General features: G+C 44.0%; 1 protein-coding gene across 1 annotated transcript; it reads right to left on the bottom strand.

The window, feature by feature from the left end:
• Positions 1 to 1,284: 1,284 nt before the first annotated feature.
• Positions 1,285 to 2,400, bottom strand: LOC308082054 (adiponectin receptor protein 1-like; the record flags this gene model as incomplete). The annotated part of the gene is made up of 1 exon (XM_080423663.1): positions 1,285 to 2,400. One exon carries the CDS (start codon positions 2,398 to 2,400, stop codon positions 1,285 to 1,287), a length of 1,116 nt encoding a protein of 371 aa, XP_080279789.1.
• Positions 2,401 to 23,414: the final 21,014 nt, after the last annotated feature.

Raw genomic sequence — 23,414 nt, 5'->3', positions numbered from 1 at the left:
TTGAATGTAATTGCGGATAATTTTTGAGTGTTCATTTAATGAACTTTGTAACTATGAATAACTTAAATCAACATGTATAAAGGATAGGCATAAATAAGCTATGAGCTTCAGCCTATGCCTTTTCGGTCAAACAGTATGAAAGGCCAAAGTTAGACCAGTATAAAAAAAACACAATGATAGTTACAGGGATGAATAATGAATGAATAAAATACCTTATCCACAAGTTTCCTAGGGCGTTGTGGGCATCACTTCCTGTCGATTTGATCAGGTATCAGGGATCAAATCGACAGGAAGTGATGCCCACAACGCCCTGGGAAACCTGTGGATACGTACAATTATGACAACAATGTAAAAGACATTTAGGGCAGAGGGCCAGCACTGTGGGAATGGACTGCTGGTTAAGGGCCAAACATGAAATGTAAGACCAGAGACAAACAGCACAATTTACAAAGAACAAAAAGCCTTCAGCGAGGAAGTAACAAGCAGCACAGCCTGAGAGACCTATAGATCTGTAAAGTGTGTCTATGGTATTTAAAATGTGTCTTTTATGATGAAGTGGTGGTATTTTTGAAAAAATCAGAGTCTGTCTTTATATAGGGGTTTCTAACTCGCATGGACATGGGTTTTTCTAGAAATGTCTTCTAAAAGTGTGGTACAAATCCGTGAAACAAATGAATACTGTTTTCATTCTTATTTTTGACCCTCCTGTAAAAAAAACGTTGTGCTTGATGTGGCATGCAAATATGATTCTCACCGGGACCGCTTTTTGCGAGGCACTGAGGTCCCCTTTATAAGTGACACTGATTATTGTATGCTTCATACACGCTGAGGAAGGCCTGTGGGCCGAAACGTCCGGTTTATAAGCTGCTGAGGGCGATAAGACCGTAATAGACAGGATCCTGAGTGGATGAAAGTGAGTGCTGGTATTCCTTCCTGAGAAACTGTTTCTACCTGAACTGTGCACCCGATACACATGTACATCGAACTACTTGTCTGATGAGTGCTTGCTTCTTCCTCTTTCAAGCTGTACATGCTCCCTACAGACACTAGAGGTCAGTAGTGTGGCAGTTGTACATGCTCCCTACAGACGCTAGAGGTCAGTAGTGTTGTCAGCTGTACATGCTTACATGCACAGCAGCGTTTAAGTAAACATCTCCTGTTCTGTGCATCCTACGGGTCCGAAACTTGGTGGGAGGTCTTAGTGGACCAATGGGAACTGACTATAACTCGGGGCTATGGCTCCGCTACAGAGACGTAGCCTCCAATAACCAGTCCTTGCAGACACTAGGGATCAGTAGCGTTGTTAGCTGTGCACGCTCCCTGCAGGCCGTAGTGGAACTCCTGCAGGTTGATAACTCCGTAGAAATGGACGCAGGCAGCGGCTACGACCATAAGGTGGAAGATCTGATGCGAGTGGAACCAGATGTCACATTTACCGCGGAAGAAGCGCTCGGGGATCCTGGCTGCGTACAGCATGGCGCCGCCGATGTAGACGGCACCCATGACGTAGAACCAGCTCATCTGTCCCAGTGTGACGCGGACCAAGCCCTCCTTCAAGATATAGTGAACCGTGGGGACAATACCGCTCAGCCCCAGACCGATGAACACGCCCGCTCTCGTAATCCGGTGACGGGGGGTGGAGAAGCGTTCGCACTGAGACACGATGATGGCCGTGATGCCCAGGACACAAACGACAGCCAGGTAGATCGCCTGGGGCCGAGGAGAGCAGTAAAAAGAGTAATATAGCAAGGGAACAAAAGAGCCCATGGTCAGCAGGGCAATGCCCGAGTAGTCGAGCTTGGCGAAGGTGCGCGACACGCGCTCGGAGTGGCAGTTGACCGTGTGGAAGAGCCAAGAGAAGCTGAGACAGAGCACCACTCCCAGGAAGAAGGTCCCCAGCACCAACTTCTCATGCAGGGGGGCCATGAAGGAGCTGTTTGGACGGAACATGGTCAGTACGCCCAGGCACACGAAGAAGATCAGACCCAACAGATGGGTCCAGATGTTTCCCGTCTCCGTGTGGATTCTGAAGATGCTTCGAAAACAGGCCCGAAACGAGGGCATGGGCGGCCGATGTCCGTGCAGGAGGTAGTCGTTGTCCTGCAGCCAGTATGGAAGGACGTGGAAAGGGAGAACCTGTGGGACCGTCTCCTCATCACCTCCTCCTATGTGAAGGACCTCCTCCATATCACCTCCTCTTCTGTGAGGGACCTCCTCCACATCACCATGGTTCTGGTCAGCATGCGTTATCTCCAAGTCTTCTATCTGCCGGCCGTCTTCTGCATCCTCTAGCAGGGGTCCCATCTCCATGAGCTCCATCAGCTCCACATCACGTGGGACATGGAAGTCCTCGGGGATAGAGCGGTCTGCATTTGTCCGGGGCTCATCTGGGCCTGGCATAGGAAGTGTGTCTGAACTCTTCCTCGTTCTGCAGATCTATATATATATTGCATTGATATCTCATATTTCTGCCAAAGAATCTCACATCATCACTGTGACATTATTGTGACAATATTGTCATCAGTCCGGCCCAAATATGGAGCCGTGAGGAATTCCATATTTAGACATTAATTTGAACGTGAAGTAAAGTCTAGCCTGGTCTAACAGTTTTTTTATGAGATTATGAGTTATTTTTAATTTAGCCAATTTATTTGTACTCCCACTGCTGTTGTACCCTCCTTAAATGGCTCACCTGCCAGTGAGGAGCCCCCACCGGGAGGATGTAGCGCCTCCATCCTACTTTACTGTCTCACCTGCCAGTGAGGAGCTCCCATTGGAAGAACGTACTGTTGTACCCTACATTACTGGCTCATGTGCCAGAGAGGAGCCCCCACCGGGAGGACATAGCGCCTCCATCCTACTCCTCTTGTTCAACACTCCCCACTGACAGGCTCCCCCCAACCTGTAGGAGTACGTGCAGTGACAAATATCACCCTCACAATATATGCTCAGCCCAGCCGGACGTACCTCTAGACTCCATGGTGGTTGACAGGTACTTTACCCCTGCAACACCCGAGCGCCCCGATATTATCCCAACTATTTATGTATGTATGTATGTATCTAGGTATGTATTTGCGATGCACGGGCCGACCCGTAGCCCGCAGATCCCGCGGGTTGAACTGTGGGGCGGGTGGACGGGTTATAGATTCCGATGCAATTAATGCGGGGTCGGTCAACCCAAAACAAATTTAAAAAATCCTGGTACCTTCTCTCTCTCTCCGCGATTAATTGTAGCCTAAACAAAGCGAGACACAAGACTACAGCCCCTGCCCCCTGATCAAGAACTGTGGCTTTAGTTTTCCATTGTTGGAAAAGCCACAATATTTAGTTAAACTCATAAAAAAAGGCTGACCCGCTTGAAACACTCTGCTACACCAGTGGCTCTCAAAGTGTGGTCCATAGACCGTCATGGTTCCTTGAGGGAGTTCCAAATGGTTTAACAGCCATCATTTCAAAATGTTTGCATTTTGAATTAAAGACCTGCAGTGTGTCTGTTGTGTTGTGGCTGCTGTTGGTTCATGACTGGCTTGGTGGCAAAACCTCTATCTATGTATGTAGGCCTATTCCCTTTAACTCTATGCCTATTCCTCATGGCCATCATTCGTTCATTCATTCATTCATTCATTCATTCATTCATTCATTCATTCATTCATTCATTCATTCATTCATGCATGCATGCATGCATTCATTCATTCATTCATTCATTCATTCATCAATTCATCAATTGATCCATTGATTCATTGATTCATTGATTTATTCATTTGTTCATTCATTGTCTCCACCAGGCCGAAAGGCATGGCGAGAGAGTATGTTTTACCCCCTGTCCGTCCTTCCGTCCGTCCGTCCGTGTGTCCGTGTGTGTGTCCTGTCCGTGTGTTACCAGCTAATCTCCGGCACCGTTGGCCCGGTTGCTGCGAAACTGTGCACACACACTCCCTGGATGCCAATTCAGAACCTCTGCCTCAAATTCTTCACATGGGCCTGTTATAGCGCCACCTGGAAGCCGATTTGTGCAAAACCCATTTTTTTACATTACTCCTACAGATTTTATCCAAACGTCATGCAAATCGGTACACAGTATCTCTATAGTCATGTGATCAACACGGATCTGTCCGATTTCCCATATTCCATCCTCATTGGCTAAGGTTACCTTCCAAAATTTGCAGGATTGGTCCGTTTTGAACAAAATGCCTCAAATCATGAACGCAGCTTGTGATTTCCGTGAAATTTCACAAACACATTCCCACTAGGCCGAGAAAGAAATGCCACCTGACATTTTTCACATCAGCCTCATGGTGGCGCTATAAAAGGCTGATTTGTGTTTTTAACTATAACTGCACCGATCTGCGTGAAACTTTGTACGCACACTCCCTAGAGGCCAAGGAAAAACATCCGCCCTGCATTTTTCACATTTGCCTTTTATAGCGCCACCAAGAGGCCGACTTATGTAAAACACATTTTTGGATATTAAGCCTTCACATTTTATCCAAATTTCACACAAATCGGTACACATGATCTCTATAGTCATGTGATCAAGATGGAACTGTTTGATTTTTCATATTTCATCCTGATTGGCTAACAATGACATCTAAAGTTTGCAGAAGTGGCCCGTTTTGAACAAAATGCCACAAATCATGAACGCAGCGTCCGATTGAGGTGACACTTTAAAAGCACATTCGCACTAAGGCCTAGGCTACACGTATATGGATCTTTTACTAAACGGATATTTTAGTCCTCCGTTTTTAAAAAGAATCCCTGGCCACATGACAAAGATTTAAAAAAATCCCTGTCCACACGTAGACGCAGAAACGCATTGATCAGCTGCAAGTTTCAATTTTATATCAGATTTTATATTTAAATTAATTGTATATATGAGGGGTCAAATACATATAGCCTATACATATTTGTAATCACATGTTAAGGCCCAATACTGCAATAGCTGCATTAGTGAACAGCATACGTGAACATAAACGAAAACAACATTATTAGGGCGCAGCTGCAGCGCACAGTAGCCATGGTTCACATGACGCTGAGTCCTTGGTTTATAGTGGTGTTAAATTTTTTTTACATTGCCAACTCTCACATGTACATAAACGTTCACATTTCAAATATAAAGTGCTTACCCCCAAGCCACGGATGTTACAAGGTGATCCGGACCGCGATAAGTACCAGTATCTCCCGTATTGTTCAATAAAAAGCATTTTAATCCCATCACCGGCCATTTTCTTTTTCTTTTCTTTTTTGTTTGTAATGTATCAGAGTGCAATACACCTCCCAACCATTAGTGTCGCATGGTCAAAAGCATCGGAGAAAATTTGGAGAAAATGGCCGGCGATCGTATTAAAATGCTTTTTATTGAACAATACGGGAGATACGGGTACTTATCGCGGTCCGGATCGCCTTGTAACGTCTGTGGCTCAGGGGTAAGCACTTTATATTTGAAATCTGAACGTTTATGTACATGTGAGAATTGGCAATGTAAAAAAAATCGAACACTACTATAAAGCAGGGACTCTAAGCACCATGACTGTCATGCAGGCCCGGATTGGCCGTCGGGAGGACCGGGACTATTCCCGGTGGCCTGCCTCCTTAGTGGCCTGCCTGTCTCTCTCAAAAAAAAAAAAAAAAAATCAGGTCAGGCCAGCCAGCCACAGCCAGCGCAGCGCTTAAGTGCTGCACCAAAAAAAAAGAAATCTCCTAAACTCAGGCCAGGCCAGTCAGGCCTGTTGTGTGACTGTCACAGATTGGTACATTTTTCAAGTGAAATTGCTGTAACTTAACTGTAAAGGCCCCCCAAAGCCTTCCAAAGGCCCCCAAAAAATTTCGCCGCGCGCGCGGCCACAGAGTGGCCTGACTGGGCGTATAACTCCCGGTCAGTTTTGGAGTCCCACTCCGGCCCTGCTGTCATGGTATGACAGTCATGATTCAGGGCTACGCAAACAGATGAGTTTTACTTCATCAATTCATTCCATCGTCCCAAAACTCCCCGCCCCACGCACCTTTTGAGCGGGCCACCCGCGGCCGCTCCATGGTCGCTGGATTTTGACCCGGGGGCGATTGTGTTTTAGGACGACAGACCCCACATTCAACCCGTGTGCGAGCCGTGCGGTGTTCGCTACTTGGCGCAGAGAAAGAGGGTTTTCGTCACACAGTGAATGAGCTACTTTTCCCACCACTGTCTTATTATTAATTATGACATTATTTTGCCATAAATGAGCGTGCCTTGTTTCATAGACTGTAAGTGTTGCTCTCTCTCTCTCTTCATTTATTATTATAATGACCATGAGCGGTCCGGTGTTTATGTATTATTATATTATTTATTATTATAATGACCATGTGCGAATGCGCGATGACGTCATCGTTTCTCAAAATCTCCGGATTACATGTCCACACAGATCCACTGAAACGCATGTTTTGGAAAACCTTCACTTATTTATCCGTTTACAAAAACATCCGTTTTAGCGGCCAAAAACACCGTTTGCGTGTGGCTGAAAGGCCCAAACGCACACAAAAATGTGCGTTTAGAAAAAGATCCATGTACGTGAAGCCTAGGCCTAAGTTGAAGAACAAATTCCACCCTTTAACATTGCCCTATTATAGCGCCACCAGGAGGCCGATTTTTTCAAAACCTTTCTTTGTTGTATTACTCCTACAAATGTTGTCCAATCATCATGCAAATCGGTACCCATTATCTCTATAGTCAAGTGATCAAGATGGTTCTGTCCGATTTTTCATATTCCATCCTGATTGGCAAATTCCGAACATTGTTGGCCCACAATAACCTACCTGACCTGACGGAGACCTGTGCTCCGAGGAGCACTTTTTCTAGTTCATGGTGATTTTACCTTTCTACAAGTTTTTAGTATTTAGTATTTCTCGCATCCTCATTGGACCGCAATTGGACTACTATTTTAATGTCTGTAGGTAGGTAATCACTTACCTGCTGGCTGTGTGTGTGTGTGTGTGTGTGTGTGTGTGTGTGTGTGTGTGTGTGTGTGTGTGTGTGTGTGTGTGTGTGTGTGTGTGTGTGTGTGTGTGTGTGTGTGGTGTGTGTGTGTGTGTGTGTGTGTGTGTCTTGGAAAGTGCTAACCACATGTTCACATAAATCCACCTCATGTATAAGGTTCTACCAACTGTTTTTTTGTTTGGCAAGGTAGCTTATAGCTGTGTTTTCCAGTGAGGTGAACAGGTATTCTATGTTTATGAGAAAGCCTGGGGACATGATTATGATTATATTTTATGGTATGTGGTGATGTAAAGTAACTAAGTACATGTACTCAAGTACCACAATTTTGAGGTATTTTTGACGTTACTGGAGTATTTCCAATTTTCTCTACTTTTACTTCTACTCCACTACATCTCAGAGGCAAATATTGTACTTTTACTCCACTACAATTATTTGAAAACTTTAGTTACTAGTTACTTTGCAGATATAAATTATTACATTATAAAACATAAATTAACCACAACCAATCTACAAGCTCACGACGCATTGTGAGCTTGTAGATTTTCTACTTTTAAACATTTTAGTACTTTTACTTTTGGTCCTTTAAGTATATTTTGATGCCAATACTTTTGTACTTTTACTCAAGTAACATTTTGAACACGGGCCTTTTACTTGTAACAGAGTATTTTTATATTGTGGTATTGCTACTTTTACTTAAGTACTTATACTGTGTTTTCCAGTGAAGTGAACAGGTATTCTATGTTGATGAGAAAGCCAGGGGACATTACGTTGTACGGTATGCCAACGGTGTCGCATGATCAAAGCTAATACAATGTTGAGTGTTTACACAGCATAATCAAGGGGCATCGCACTATTTAAAGGACTGCAGTGTCGTGACTAGTTTGATTCTGTGTCCTGACAGCAGCAGACATTCAGCAGAGACTAGGTAATAACATTATGTTTCATATTAGATTGTGTGTTTCCATGTTGTTGTGTTTCCATAGTTGATCTGTCATTCATGTTTCCCTTTTAGAATACAATAACAGCCCAGAAACACCACGTGCAGCAATAATCCAGTCAGCAGTGGTGGGAAGTGCATGACCTCAAGTACTGTGCTTAAGATTACTTCGATTTACTTCTACTCCACTACTACATCTCAGAGACAAAGATTGTACTTTTAGTCCACTACAATTATTTTAACACTTTAGTTACTAGTTACTTTGTAGATTTTGATTATTATACTTTTACCACTTCAGCCCTATTTAAACTTTGCCTATTTGAAAATAGCCGATCTACAAGCTCACAATGTGGACCTTGTAAATCTGCTATTTTCAAACGATTTGTATACATTTTATAAATGTTTTAACTTGTGAAACGGGACATTCTGCATATTGAGTACTTTTACTTTTGGTACTTTAAGTATATTTTGATGCCAATACTTTTGTACTTTTACTCAAGTAAATTTTGATTACCAGACTTTTACTTGTAACAGAGTGTTTCTACATTGCAGTATTGATACTTTTAATTATTATTTTTTTGCAGGCAACGCGCAGACACATGCTACTCTTTAATCAGTGACTTTAAAAACACCTGCATGTGCTAAACATGCACACTGCCAGGGGCCTCATGCTAGGGTTCACCTAGAACAGTGCTTCTCAAAATGTGGTCCGGGGACCCCCAGGGGTCCAATAATTCGGAAAAAACCTTGAAGAATTATGTTTTGTTTTTGTTTTAACCCATTAAATCCGGGAACGCATCTTTTTAGATTTCTTTGGCTATTCAAAAATAGCAGATCTACAAGCTTGTACATCTGCTATTTTTGAAAAATCGTGGAAAATGTATGCAAATCTTTGAATATATTTTTAAAGCGAACATTTGTAACTCAAATCTTTGCTTCTGTGGGGTCCCTGGAACAACATATTTTACAAATGTTTGCTTTAAAAAATATATATTTAAAGATTTGCACAAATTGTCACGATTTTTCCCAAAAATTGCAAATGTCCTATTTTTGAATAGCCAAAGAAATCTAATAATGACACACATTCTTTCCCGGTCTGAATGGGTTAACACACACATTGTCTTTTGGGGGTCCATGGCCTAATTAATATCAGTTTGGTGGTCCTCAACATAAACATGTTTGATAACCACTGACCAGAGTCACAGAGTTACATAAACACTGAGCATGTTACACTGTAGATTGATTTAGTTGAGTTAGGGGGGAACAAACTATCAAATGGGGGTCCGTGGCCTAATCACACAAGGGGTCCTTGAAGTGAAAATTTACACTGGGGACATTACCACAGGACACATGCTAATGTCCTGTTAAATATATGTGTTCATATTGATATGAGTGTGTTATCACCCATACATTGTAATGTAATGTTTTGTAATAGTGGAGGGAGGTGTGTGTGTGTGTGTGTGTGTGTGTGTGTGTGTGTGTGTGTGTGTGTGTGTGTGTGTGTGTGTGTGTGTGCGCGTGTGTGTGCGTGCGTGCGTGTGTACTATTCTTCATCTATGGGTGGAGTTTGGTTGTTTTGATGGTAGCAGGATGTTGTGTTTAGCAGTAGGAATACAGATTGGATATCTGCCAAATAGTTTATTGTTTTGCACTTATGTTGCTTCCTGCATGAATATTTCTTAATCATTTAATGTATTTTTGTCGAATTACTATGTTGGAATGATTAATATTATATTGGTATCGAAATCCTGAAAGAAATTAGAAGTAAAATATAATTATCTCTCTCTCTCTCTCTCTCTCTCTCTCTCTCTCTCTCTCTCTCTCTCTCTCTCAGTTAAATTCTTCCCCCTCCACACAATAGAACCAAAGCTTCAGCAGATTATTGACAACGTGGAGAGACACTGTAACTAACAATGTACATGACAATCTGCAGACGCTGTTTTCCAGAGTGATTCACAAAGTTACAAGAGATCACTGTTAGCAGCATGGATCCTAGTCAACCTACAACAGGGTAAGTTGTTGTCATACATTGTGATTATTGATGGGCATATACTGACACCATGTTGGAGGGAGCGCGTATGTGTGTAAATAAAGAAAACTCCATGTATCATCAGAAAGAATCTCTCCGTCTTTTACTGTTGTAACTTTTAGGCTTAGAGAAGGGAACAGTGAACTATCATACAGTAATGCTCTTCCGTATCGTTGAATGATTAACAGTTTAAAATCGTCATCAATATTTAATTTTTCTCCATTGCAAAATGGAATGGAAGATCACTCGTCCTAAAACACCCCCGCCCCGAGTCTAATCCGGTGGCCTCGGTCCGCAAAAAAAATGGGGCGAGTGTGTTTTAGGACGAGCGTTCCGGTTTCCACCCGAATGCCTTTTTTCCCTCACAGTTTTGTTTATTTCAGGATTCAGAAGTATATGAATACTATTATGTGGATATAATCCTATAGGCTATATAATATATTGGAAATAACCCAAATAAATATAATAGCAGATGCCTTTACTGTGTAATATTGGCGGCTATTTTTATTTATTAAAAACATAAATTAATAAACTTAAATTAATTAATGAATCCCCTCCTGGAGGGCCCCCTTGCGTGGAAGTCCTGTGTATAGGTTCTCATAACCCTAGGCAAATTACGATATTTTAGGCAGCAGTAGCAGTCTCTTTGGTCCTTTCAATGTGAGGTTTGCTCTCACCGCTTAACGCATGGATAATAACACTGCGTCTTGCACTGATCTTAAAGGGTATGGCAGCGGGTACTCTGATTGGATTGATTAAAGTAACGCCCAAACACACCCATGACTAATTCAGGGCAGTTTTACCGCATAACACCTTGGTGCAGTGCGCAGTTTACTGCACCCATAATAGCAAAATGGCATTGGTCACGCCTCCGTCTTAAATTACGTCATAACACCAGTTCTTAGCTTTGAAGTCCTTAATAGAGCAGATAGACATTTTACCACAGGAAATAAGCAGGAAGTTTACAAGCTTTTATTGTTTTTTATGACGTCAATTCCGGGTCTGTCGTCATCTGGCAGTGAAAGCATCATTCATAGGGTAGCGAACAGCGCCATCTGGTGGAAAACCACTGAAAACCCCCAACTCGTCAAACTCGTGTTTGGCACTGTGGACCAAGTGCCAACTGACGAGTTTACTCGTCCTTGGCAGTCAAAGAGTTAATCTATCATCAAAGAGAATACGCAGGTCTGACTTTGTCTCTCCTCCACCCCCAGTGTGGACCATGGTGCAGTGTGTGGGCTGAAACCAGATCTGAGGAAGTGTAAGCGTGCTTTCAGTTTTATTCTTGAGCACAAATGCAGCTATTCAGATGATCAGCTCATATAAGCATGTGGCCTTCACTCCTTCACATCCTACTCCGAACGAAGATGATAACAACAAGAATAATTTGTAGGCTAATTTAGTATGTGATATTAACAAAAAAATAATTAAACAAAAAATTAAGTTAAAAAAACACTAGCTTAGTAGGTGTATCCTTCCTACCTGTGGTGTCCACATAAGATTGTAGAATTACACACTAAACCTTCACTCACACCAGCAGTGAATGTGTCACATTGTCAAGTCTCTGTGTAGCTGTCTGTCTCTGATGGGCCTGCTGTAGCTTTTAGCCATTTTAACCTTAAAGGAGAATTTTGGACCAAGGTTTTCTTACCTTTTCTATGATGTTATGATATCTTAGGATGAATGGTACAGTAGAAGAATTTCATAACTCCATCCCGGGTCCGCCACAGCTTAAAACGTGCGCGGATAGGCCTTGCGTTAGATCACATATTTTAATAGTTTTTTTTTTTTTTTTTTGATCTGACATTCATTGTGACAGAACACTATGCAACCAAAAGACGACATTGAAATCTCGAGATTTCAATCTCGTCTAGCGAGTCTTCTGTTATTTTTTTTGGGGGGACAGTGTTCTGTCACTATGAACGTCAGATCTAAAAAAAAAAAAGAAAAAAAAGAAAAGCTATTAAAATATGCGATCTAACGCAAGGCCTATCCGCGCACGTTTTATGCTGTGGCGGACCCGGGATGGAGTTATGAAAATTTTCTACTGTACCATTCATCCTAAGATATCATAACATCATAGAAAAGATAAGAAAACCTTAGTCCAAAATTCTCCTTTAAGTAACTACTACTTACCTCACCATAAAATGACCACTGCCTTTTGGCTGTCACCTGTGTGTGTTGCATCCATCTGTTTCCATTCAAACCAGAGGATACATTCAAATAGCGATTCACTTGTTCTACTTTAACTTATGTAATTACATTGATCAGGGATCTCAACAACACTGTTCTGCCTTTTGACTTATTTACCTGTAAAAGGACGTGAAGAGGTTAAGTGCATGAATGCCATCCCGGTAGCTCTGTCTCTTGTTATACAGTGAACTCTGGTGGGATTGCAGGGTAAGGGTGAGATATTCACAATACAAACTGCCTAAAAGCTTTCCCCACTTCTCCTCTGAAGAACACACAAAACAGAAGCACTTAAAGTAAAGGAAGCTTATTATAGGTGTATCCTTCCTTAGGAAGGATACACCTACTGTATACTGAGCAGTGGTGGAACAAGTACTACTCTTATTTTTTACTTAAGTAAAAGTATCAATACTGCAATGTAAAAATACTCTGTTACAAGTAAAAGTAAGGTATTTCAATATTAATTGAGTAAAAGTACACAAGTATTGGTATCAAAATGTGTAAAGCGACGAGTTGTGAGCTTGTAGATCGGCTATTTTCAAATAGCCAAAGTATACTGTATGTAAGTGGTTTTGTAATAATAATCAAAATCTACAAAGTAGCTAGTAACTAAAGTTATCAAATAATTGTAGTGGAGTAAAAGATTTTTTGTCCCTGAGATGTAGTGGAGTAGAAGTAAAAGTACAGAAATTTGGAAATACTCCACTAAAGTAAAAGTACCTCAAAATTGTACTTAAGTACAGTACTTGAGTAAATGTACTTAGTTACTTTACACCACTGATACTAAGAACGGTTGTGTGAGTGCTGGAAAGACATAGTAAAAATGATTGTATTATTAAAAAATGCGTTGCAAAGTGACACATTGATCAGCGACAAACTGATGTGGTGGCACAAAGTTCCACGTTATCGGTTTTCTGTTATCAGTGTTCTGCTTACATACCATACATAATTAAGTCACATTTGATCCTAAACTGGTGTTGTATTGTATCTTTCTTCCCATCAGATTTCCATGAACTCTCATTGGACCCCAACACAGCAAACAGAAAGCTCTCTCTGTCTGAGGACAACAGGAAGGCGATACGTGTGAAAGAGGATCACTTGCATCCTCATCATCCAGACAGATTCGACTCCTGGCCACAGGTGTTGAGTAGTGAGGGTCTGACTGGATGCTGTTACTGGGAGGTAGAGTTTAGTGGATGGGTTTCTATAGCAGTGACATACGGAGGAATGTACAGAGGACAGTGTGATGGCCGTAGGTTTGGAGCCGATGACAGGGTCTTTAATCTGGGATGTGGTGGCCACAAAGGCCGTGAAAATGACAGTAGGTTTGGATACAGTGACAAGTCCTGGAGTCTGGTATGTAATGGTAACAGTTACACTGTCCGTCACAATGATCAGAGCACTGTCCTCCGTGTCCAGACCGCTTCTTACTCCAACAGGGTAGGAGTGCATGTGGACTGTTCTGCCGGCATGCTGTCTTTCTACAGTGTGTCACCTGAAACACTGACACACCTGCACACCTTCCAGTCCACTTTCACTGAACCCCTCTACCCTGCGTTCTGTGTCGGCAATGACTCCTCAGTGTGTCTGTGTCAGATAGAGGAGGTACAGTAGCATCATGTGAATGCTGCACAAAGAAAATACCATCCTGTTTAATGCCCTGGCTATCAGTGGATTATACAATTGATTTAATCATTCTTCTTTTTATTTTTAAAGCCCTAAATGGATTAATTCTACAGTAAATCACTGATCTGCTAACTCCATATTCTACCACCAGGGCAGTCAGATCGTCATCTCAACGGCTCCTCTAAGTCCCTCAAATACGGCTAAAAAACAGAGGTGACCGCTGGGCTTTCTTTGTATTGCCCCCACACTTTGGAATAGTCTCCCATCCGACATTAAGTCGTGCCCCGCAATAGACGTTTTTAAATAAAATCTAAAGACCCACCTTTCTCCCTTTGCTTTCAGTTCTCATGTGTGAGGATGCCCCGTGGTTTATGTCCACTGTCACGGTGCGGGGCAGAGAAGTGTAGGACCCAAGCGCAGACAGTGAGCGGAGACAGAGTGATTCAGATGCAGGGGGATTTATTACTTAAACAGGGAGTATAAGGACAACAGGTAACAGACAGAACACAGTAACAACATTAATGAACCGACACAGACTGGAAACAGAGGGACATATAAATAGACAGGGACTAACTAGGCACAGGTGAGAACAAAGGACAATTAACACATGATTGGCTGGAACAGAACAAGACACAGGTGAACTACAATTACAAAGACATACTGGTGAGACAAGACAGGAAGCAACAACTAGGGCAGACAGGAAACACCAAGACAACACTACAGAATAAAGGTACATGGAGAACAGGGAACAAAACAGAAAGAGTGGTCAAAAGGGTCCAAAAGGGTCCAATACCATAAAAGGTCAGACAATGGCTAAATAATAAAGTCAGTCCACGGTCCGAGGAGCGGATCGTGACATCCACTTTGTGCTTCTTGGTGTGTTTTTAATTATTGTTAATAATTGTTATCACATTGTTGCAGCTCATCCCTGATTGTAAAGCACTTTGGGTCAGTGGCTGTTGTTGTGTGCTATACAGGGCAGGAATTTCACGGCGGCCACCATGACCATGGCTCTCGTTGCCCCTCTGTTTGGCTGTGTGACCCATGCCCCACGGCCACAGTGGCCTTGATGCCAGCCGACTGCACTGCCCCAGCTGATTTCACTGTGTTCTCCTCAGCGCTATATTCCTGTCAATACGGTTTCCAAGTGAAACGTCGCTGCGCATAATGACCAGTGGGAGGTTTGATTTCGAGCCTGATATGTATCGCTCGTAGCTTAAAATGCTGCTTAATAAATAATAAATGAAGTAACGCTTTTGACAGAGAGAGACAGAAAGAGAGAGAGAGAGATAGAGACAGGGAGAGAGAGAGAGAGAGCGAGAGAGAGAGAGAGAGAGAGAGAGAGAGAGAGAGAGAGAGAGAGAGAGAGAGAGAGAGCTGCTGTTTGTTTAACGTTACCAGCTTAGTTAACTGAAACAATTGTAACAGACAGGAGTTTAGACTGCAGTACCTATATGTGAATGATGAGAGTCCGCCAGAGTGACGGAATGTTCGAGGGGAAGCGAGCTACGTATGCTGTCCAGTAGCACCGCTTTGCCAAACAACTGTCTAACATGCCGAAAAGTCTTTGCGCTTATAATCATGGAGCTTTACACACGTGAAGGTCACACACAACAGCAGTTAAACTCTGCAACAAAACTTGTTTACCCGAGGACACGTTAACCAAATTAATGATCTAATGTGATATATAATTATTATATTTTATATCATGTAAAAAACAACTTAAGTCATTACTGCTAGTCCAATCACAATTCATCTTAAATGAAAATACTTTTTGTAAGGAAAATGCATTAAATTCTCTAATCTGTGAATGCTCATGTGGTTCATGAGAGCCCTACTTCAATCAGTGAAGTCCAGGGCTGAATGTGACAAATATTGAGACCAATGTGACTTTGTATATTGGTAAAATGCCAATAAATTATTTTGTGAAATAAGCGGGTTATATGTCACTGATAGTTATACTGTACTTGTACTTGTACTACTATTAAAATGAAATCATCCTTAACCTTGAAGTGAAATTCATTATTTCCGTGGAGATAAAATAATTGTTTTATTTGATGGCCTTCCCGCCCTGGTAGTTGGCCTTTGTGCCCTCACAAAATGTACAACACCTAAGGCCAAGTGGCCTTGACCCTAAAAGGACAAAATTCCATGCTTGGTCATATAAAAACATGACTTGACTTGTCCTGGACGAACACTCACTAGATGCGTATTATGCGGCTGTGGCTTTCTGTGTTAGCTAGCCCCAGTGGCCTAATGGATATGGCACTGTCCTCCTAAGCCAGGGATTGTGGGTTCAAATCCCATCTGGGGTGTATTTCAGCTTGCTACGGTCTTAGCCTACAAGGGTGACGGACCGAATCCATCCTCTGCCAAGCCTGTGGTCCTTCAACCGTTCCTTCTAAATGGAGTTGAACTCTGCGATCAAGATCTTCCACTACTAAGCATGTTGTCCACCAACTGTTTCCTTCTGATCACACTATCCATCTTTAGTGTTTCTTGATTTTGAGAAAAGACACAGCTGCTGTACACTCCAAGACAACGCGTTGAATCTGGGTATATGGTATTTCCTCACTTGTGGCCATGTCCACTTTGGTCTTTACGCCTGCTTCAAGTGCAGAGGAACAAGTAGGCATCAGAGACGCACAACACCCGTAGGTAGCGTGGCCGAGTGGTCTAAGGCGCTGGATTAAGGCTCCAGTCTCTCTGGAGGCGTGGGTTCAAATCCCACCACTGCCACAAACATGTATTTACAAACCTTGCTTTCATACGCCTGTGTCTTCTGCACATGCCCGAGAGCTAGTCATGAAGTCACTAATCTCTGAAGGTTTAGTCGTAATGGAGGTCTAAGCTGAGCTTTTCCTTGACTATACAATGCATTCTATCTGTACATGAATTATGCGCAGTGTGCATAATGTCCTAATCTAGAGATTGTGGGTTCAATTTCCATCTTGCATAAGTCAGAGCAGAGTGGCGCAGCGGAAGCGTGCTGGGCCCATAACCCAGAGGTCGATGGATCGAAACCATCCTCTGCTAAGCCCGTTGTCCAACAACTGCTTCCTCCTTTTAACGCTTCGTCGTCACAACATCAACCTGCTGTCTTGGCATCATGCCGATTTCATCGTGCTGGCAAAACCCACGCAATGTAGTTTCTGAAGAGAACCGTGCTCGCACGTACCTAGCTGTAAGTCTGTCCACTATTGTCCACTTTATTTCCACGCGTTTTCTGCTGTAAGTAGTCAGAAAACAACAAGGACTCTCCTTTGTGAAATAGACCTGAAGATGAATGAGACACAAAATGTGCTTTTGTGTGGTAGTGTGGCCGAGTGGTCTAAGGCGCTGGATTTAGGCTCCAGTCTCTATGGAGGCGTGGGTTCAAATCCCACCACTGCCAGTGGCTTCTTTTCATTCATTTCTATACATTCAGCCTAGATGCGTATTCTGCGGCTGTGGCTTTCTGAATTAGCTAGCCCCAGTGGCCTAATGGATAAGGCACTGGCCTCCTAAGCCAGGGATTGTGGGTTCAGATCCCATCAGGGGTGTATTTCAGCTTCCTGCGCTCTTAGCCCACAGGGGTGATGGACTGAATCCATCCTCTGCCAAGCCTGTGGTCCTTCAACAGTTCCTTCTAAATAGAGTTGAACTCTGCAATCAAGATCTTCCACTACTAAGCATGTTGTCCACAAACTGTTTCCTTCTGATCACACTATCCATCTTTAGTGTTTCTTGATTTTGAGAAAAGACACAGCTGCTGTACACTCCAAGACAACGCGTTGAATCTGGGTATATGGTATTTCCTCACTTGTGGCCATGTCCACTTTGGTCTTTACGCCTGCTTCAAGTGCAGAGGAACAAGTAGGCATCAGCGACACACAACGCCCGTAGGTAGTGTGGCCGAGTGGTCTAAGGCGCTGGATTAAGGCTCCAGTCTCTCTGGAGGCGTGGGTTCAAATCCCACCACTGCCACAAACATGTATTTACAAACCTTGCTTTCATACGCCTGTGTCTTCTGCACATACCCGAGAGCTAGTCATGAAGTCACTAATCTCTGAAGGTTTAGTCGTAATGGAGGTCTAAGCTGAGCTTTTCCTTGACTATACAATGCATTCTATCTGTACATGAATTATGCGCAGTGTGCATAATGTCCTAATCTAGAGATTGTGGGTTCAATTTCCATCTTGCATAAGTCAGAGCAGAGTGGCGCAGCGGAAGCGTGCTGGGCCCATAACCCAGAGGTCGATGGATCGAAACCATCCTCTGCTAAGCCCGTTGTCCAACAACTGCTTCCTCCTTTTAACGCTTCGTCGTCACAACATCAACCTGCTGTCTTGGCATCATGCCGATTTCATCGTGCTGGCAAAACCCACGCAATGTAGTTTCTGAAGAGAACCGTGCTCGCACGTACCTAGCTGTAAGTCTGTCCACTATTGTCCACTTTATTTCCACGCGTTTTCTGCTGTAAGTAGTCAGAAAACAACAAGGACTCTCCTTTGTGAAATAGACCTGAAGATGAATGAGACACAAAATGTGCTTTTGTGTGGTAGTGTGGCCGAGTGGTCTAAGGCGCTGGATTTAGGCTCCAGTCTCTATGGAGGCGTGGGTTCAAATCCCACCACTGCCAGTGGCTTCTTTTCATTCATTTCTATACATTGAGCCTAGATGCGTATTCTGCGGCTGTGGCTTTCTGAATTAGCTAGCCCCAGTGGCCTAATGGATAAGGCACTGGCCTCCTAAGCCAGGGATTGTGGGTTCAAATCCCATCTGGGGTGTATTTCAGCTTGCTGCGCTCTTAGCCCACAGGGGTGATGGACCGAATCCATCCTCTGCCAAGCCTGTGGTCCTTCAACAGTTCCTTCTAAATAGAGTTGAACTCTGCGATCAAGATCTTCCACTACTAAGCATGTTGTCCACCAACTGTTTCCTTCTGATCACACTATCCATCTTTAGTGTTTCTTGATTTTGAGAAAAGACACAGCTGCTGTACACTCCAAGACAACGCGTTGAATCTGGGTATATGGTATTTCCTCACTTGTGGCCATGTCCACTTTGGTCTTTACGCCTGCTTCAAGTGCAGAGGAACAAGTAGGCATCAGCGACACACAACGCCTGTAGGTAGTGTGGCCGAGTGGTCTAAGGCGCTGGATTAAGGCTCCAGTCTCTCTGGAGGCGTGGGTTCAAATCCCACCACTGCCATAAACATGTATTTACAAACCTTGCTTTCATACGCCTGTGTCTTCTGCACATGCCCGAGAGCTAGTCATGAAGTCACTAATCTCTGAAGGTTTGCTCGTAATGGAGGTCTAAGCTGAGCTTTTCCTTGACTATACAATGCATTCTATCTGTACATGAATTATGCGCAGTGTGCATAATGTCCTAATCCGATAATTCCGATTGTGGGTTCAATTTCCATCTTGCATAAGTCAGAGCAGAGTGGCGCAGCGGAAGCGTGCTGGGCCCATAACCCAGAGGTCGATGGATCGAAACCATCCTCTGCTAAGCCCGTTGTCCAACAACTGCTTCCTCCTTTTAACGCTTCGTCGTCACAACATCAACCTGCTGTCTTGGCATCATGCCGATTTCATCGTGCTGGCAAAACCCACGCAATGTAGTTTCTGAAGAGAACCGTGCTCGCACGTACCTAGCTGTAAGTCTGTCCACTATTGTCCACTTTATTTCCACGCGTTTTCTGCTGTAAGTAGTCAGAAAACAACAAGGACTCTCCTTTGTGAAATAGACCTGAAGATGAATGAGACACAAAATGTGCTTTTGTGTGGTAGTGTGGCCGAGTGGTCTAAGGCGCTGGATTTAGGCTCCAGTCTCTATGGAGGCGTGGGTTCAAATCCCACCACTGCCAGTGGCTTCTTTTCATTCATTTCTATACATTCAGCCTAGATGCGTATTCTGTGGCTGTGGCTTTCTGAATTAGCTAGCCCCAGTGGCCTAATGGATAAGGCACTGGCCTCCTAAGCCAGGGATTGTGGGTTCAAATCCCATCTGGGGTGTATTTCAGCATGCTGCGCTCTTAGCCCACAGGGGTGATGGACCGAATCCATCCTCTGCCAAGCCTGTGGTCCTTCAACAGTTCCTTCTAAATAGAGTTGAACTCTGCGATCAAGATCTTCCACTACTAAGCATGTTGTCCACCAACTGTTTCCTTCTGATCACACTATCCATCTTTAGTGTTTCTTGATTTTGAGAAAAGACACAGCTGCTGTACACTCCAAGACAACGCGTTGAATCTGGGTATATGGTATTTCCTCACTTGTGGCCATGTCCACTTTGGTCTTTACGCCTGCTTCAAGTGCAGAGGAACAAGTAGGCATCAGCGACACACAACGCCCGTAGGTAGTGTGGCCGAGTGGTCTAAGGCGCTGGATTAAGGCTCCAGTCTCTCTGGAGGCGTGGGTTCAAATCCCACCACTGCCATAAACATGTATTTACAAACCTTGCTTTCATACGCCTGTGTCTTCTGCACATGCCCGAGAGCTAGTCATGAAGTCACTAATCTCTGAAGGTTTGCTCGTAATGGAGGTCTAAGCTGAGCTTTTCCTTGACTATACAATGCATTCTATCTGTACATGAATTATGCGCAGTGTGCATAATGTCCTAATCTAGAGATTGTGGGTTCAATTTCCATCTTGCATAAGTCAGAGCAGAGTGGCGCAGCGGAAGCGTGCTGGGCCCATAACCCAGAGGTCTATGAATCGAAACCATCCTCTGCTAAGCCCGTTGTCCAACAACTGCTTCGTCCTTTTAACGCTTCGTCGTCACAACATCAACCTGCTGTCTTGGCATCATGCCGATTTCATCGTGCTGGCAAAACCCACGCAATGTAGTTTCTGAAGAGAACCGTGCTCGCACGTACCTAGCTGTAAGTCTGTCCACTATTGTCCACTTTATTTCCACGCGTTTTCTGCTGTAAGTAGTCAGAAAACAACAAGGACTCTCCTTTGTGAAATAGACCTGAAGATGAATGAGACACAAAATGTGCTTTTGTGTGGTAGTGTGGCCGAGTGGTCTAAGGCGCTGGATTTAGGCTCCAGTCTCTATGGAGGCGTGGGTTCAAATCCCACCACTGCCAGTGGCTTCTTTTCATTCATTTCTATACATTGAGCCTAGATGCGTATTCTGCGGCTGTGGCTTTCTGAATTAGCTAGCCCCAGTGGCCTAATGGATAAGGCACTGGCCTCCTAAGCCAGGGATTGTGGGTTCAAATCCCATCTGGGGTGTATTTCAGCTTGCTGCGCTCTTAGCCCACAGGGGTGATGGACCGAATCCATCCTCTGCCAAGCCTGTGGTCCTTCAACAGTTCCTTCTAAATAGAGTTGAACTCTGCGATCAAGATCTTCCACTACTAAGCATGTTGTCCACCAACTGTTTCCTTCTGATCACACTATCCATCTTTAGTGTTTCTTGATTTTGAGAAAAGACACAGCTGCTGTACACTCCAAGACAACGTGTTGAATCTGGGTATATGGTATTTCCTCACTTGTGGCCATGTCCACTTTGGTCTTTACGCCTGCTTCAAGTGCAGAGGAACAAGTAGGCATCAGCGACACACAACGCCTGTAGGTAGTGTGGCCGAGTCGTCTAAGGCGCTGGATTAAGGCTCCAGTCTCTCTGGAGGCGTGGGTTCAAATCCCACCACTGCCATAAACATGTATTTACAAACCTTGCTTTCATACGCCTGTGTCTTCTGCACATGCCCGAGAGCTAGTCATGAAGTCACTAATCTCTGAAGGTTTGCTCGTAATGGAGGTCTAAGCTGAGCTTTTCCTTGACTATACAATGCATTCTATCTGTACATGAATTATGCGCAGTGTGCATAATGTCCTAATCTAGAGATTGTGGGTTCAATTTCCATCTTGCATAAGTCAGAGCAGAGTGGCGCAGCGGAAGCGTGCTGGGCCCATAACCCAGAGGTCGATGGATCGAAACCATCCTCTGCTAAGCCCGTTGTCCAACAACTGCTTCCTCCTTTTAACGCTTCGTCGTCACAACATCAACCTGCTGTCTTGGCATCATGCCGATTTCATCGTGCTGGCAAAACCCACGCAATGTAGTTTCTGAAGAGAACCGTGCTCGCACGTACCTAGCTGTAAGTCTGTCCACTATTGTCCACTTTATTTCCACGCGTTTTGTGCTGTAAGTAGTCAGAAAACAACAAGGACTCTCCTTTGTGAAATAGACCTGAAGATGAATGAGACACAAAATGTGCTTTTGTGTGGTAGTGTGGCCGAGTGGTCTAAGGCGCTGGATTTAGGCTCCAGTCTCTATGGAGGCGTCGGTTCAAATCCCACCACTGCCAGTGGCTTCTTTTCATTCATTTCTATACATTGAGCCTAGATGCTTATTCTGCGGCTGTGGCTTTCTGAATTAGCTAGCCCCAGTGGCCTAATGGATAAGGCACTGGCCTCCTAAGCCAGGGATTGTGGGTTCAAATCCCATCTGGGGTGTATTTCAGCTTGCTGCGCTCTTAGCCCACAGGGGTGATGGACCGAATCCATCCTCTGCCAAGCCTGTGGTCCTTCAACAGTTCCTTCTAAATAGAGTTGAACTCTGCGATCAAGATCTTCCACTACTAAGCATGTTGTCCACCAACTGTTTCCTTCTGATCACACTATCCATCTTTAGTGTTTCTTGATTTTGAGAAAAGACACAGCTGCTGTACACTCCAAGACAACGCGTTGAATCTGGGTATATGGTATTTCCTCACTTGTGGCCATGTCCACTTTGGTCTTTACGCCTGCTTCAAGTGCAGAGGAACAAGTAGGCATCAGCGACACACAACGCCTGTAGGTAGTGTGGCCGAGTCGTCTAAGGCGCTGGATTAAGGCTCCAGTCTCTCTGGAGGCGTGGGTTCAAATCCCACCACTGCCATAAACATGTATTTACAAACCTTGCTTTCATACGCCTGTGTCTTCAGCACATGCCCGAGAGCTAGTCATGAAGTCACTAATCTCTGAAGGTTTGCTCGTAATGGAGGTCTAAGCTGAGCTTTTCCTTGACTATACAATGCATTCTATCTGTACATGAATTATGCGCAGTGTGCATAATGTCCTAATCTAGAGATTGTGGGTTCAATTTCCATCTTGCATAAGTCAGAGCAGAGTGGCGCAGCGGAAGCGTGCTGGGCCCATAACCCAGAGGTCGATGGATCGAAACCATCCTCTGCTAAGCCCGTTGTCCAACAACTGCTTCCTCCTTTTAACGCTTCGTCGTCACAACATCAACCTGCTGTCTTGGCATCATGCCGATTTCATCGTGCTGGCAAAACCCACGCAATGTAGTTTCTGAAGTGAACCGTGCTCGCACGTACCTAGCTGTAAGTCTGTCCACTATTGTCCACTTTATTTCCACGCGTTTTCTGCTGTAAGTAGTCAGAAAACAACAAGGACTCTCCTTTGTGAAATAGACCTGAAGATGAATGAGACACAAAATGTGCTTTTGTGTGGTAGTGTGGCCGAGTGGTCTAAGGCGCTGGATTTAGGCTCCAGTCTCTATGGAGGCGTGGGTTCAAATCCCACCACTGCCAGTGGCTTCTTTTCATTCATTTCTATACATTGAGCCTAGATGCGTATTCTGCGGCTGTGGCTTTCTGAATTAGCTAGCCCCAGTGGCCTAATGGATAAGGCACTGGCCTCCTAAGCCAGGGATTGTGGGTT

The sequence above is a fragment of the Gymnoscopelus braueri genome (assembly GCF_963280865.1).
Source record: "Gymnoscopelus braueri genome assembly, chromosome: 3".
Lineage (NCBI taxonomy): Eukaryota > Metazoa > Chordata > Actinopteri > Myctophiformes > Myctophidae > Gymnoscopelus > Gymnoscopelus braueri.
The sequence above is the reverse complement of the archived record's forward strand: the minus strand, read 5'-3'. Positions and strand labels throughout refer to the sequence as shown.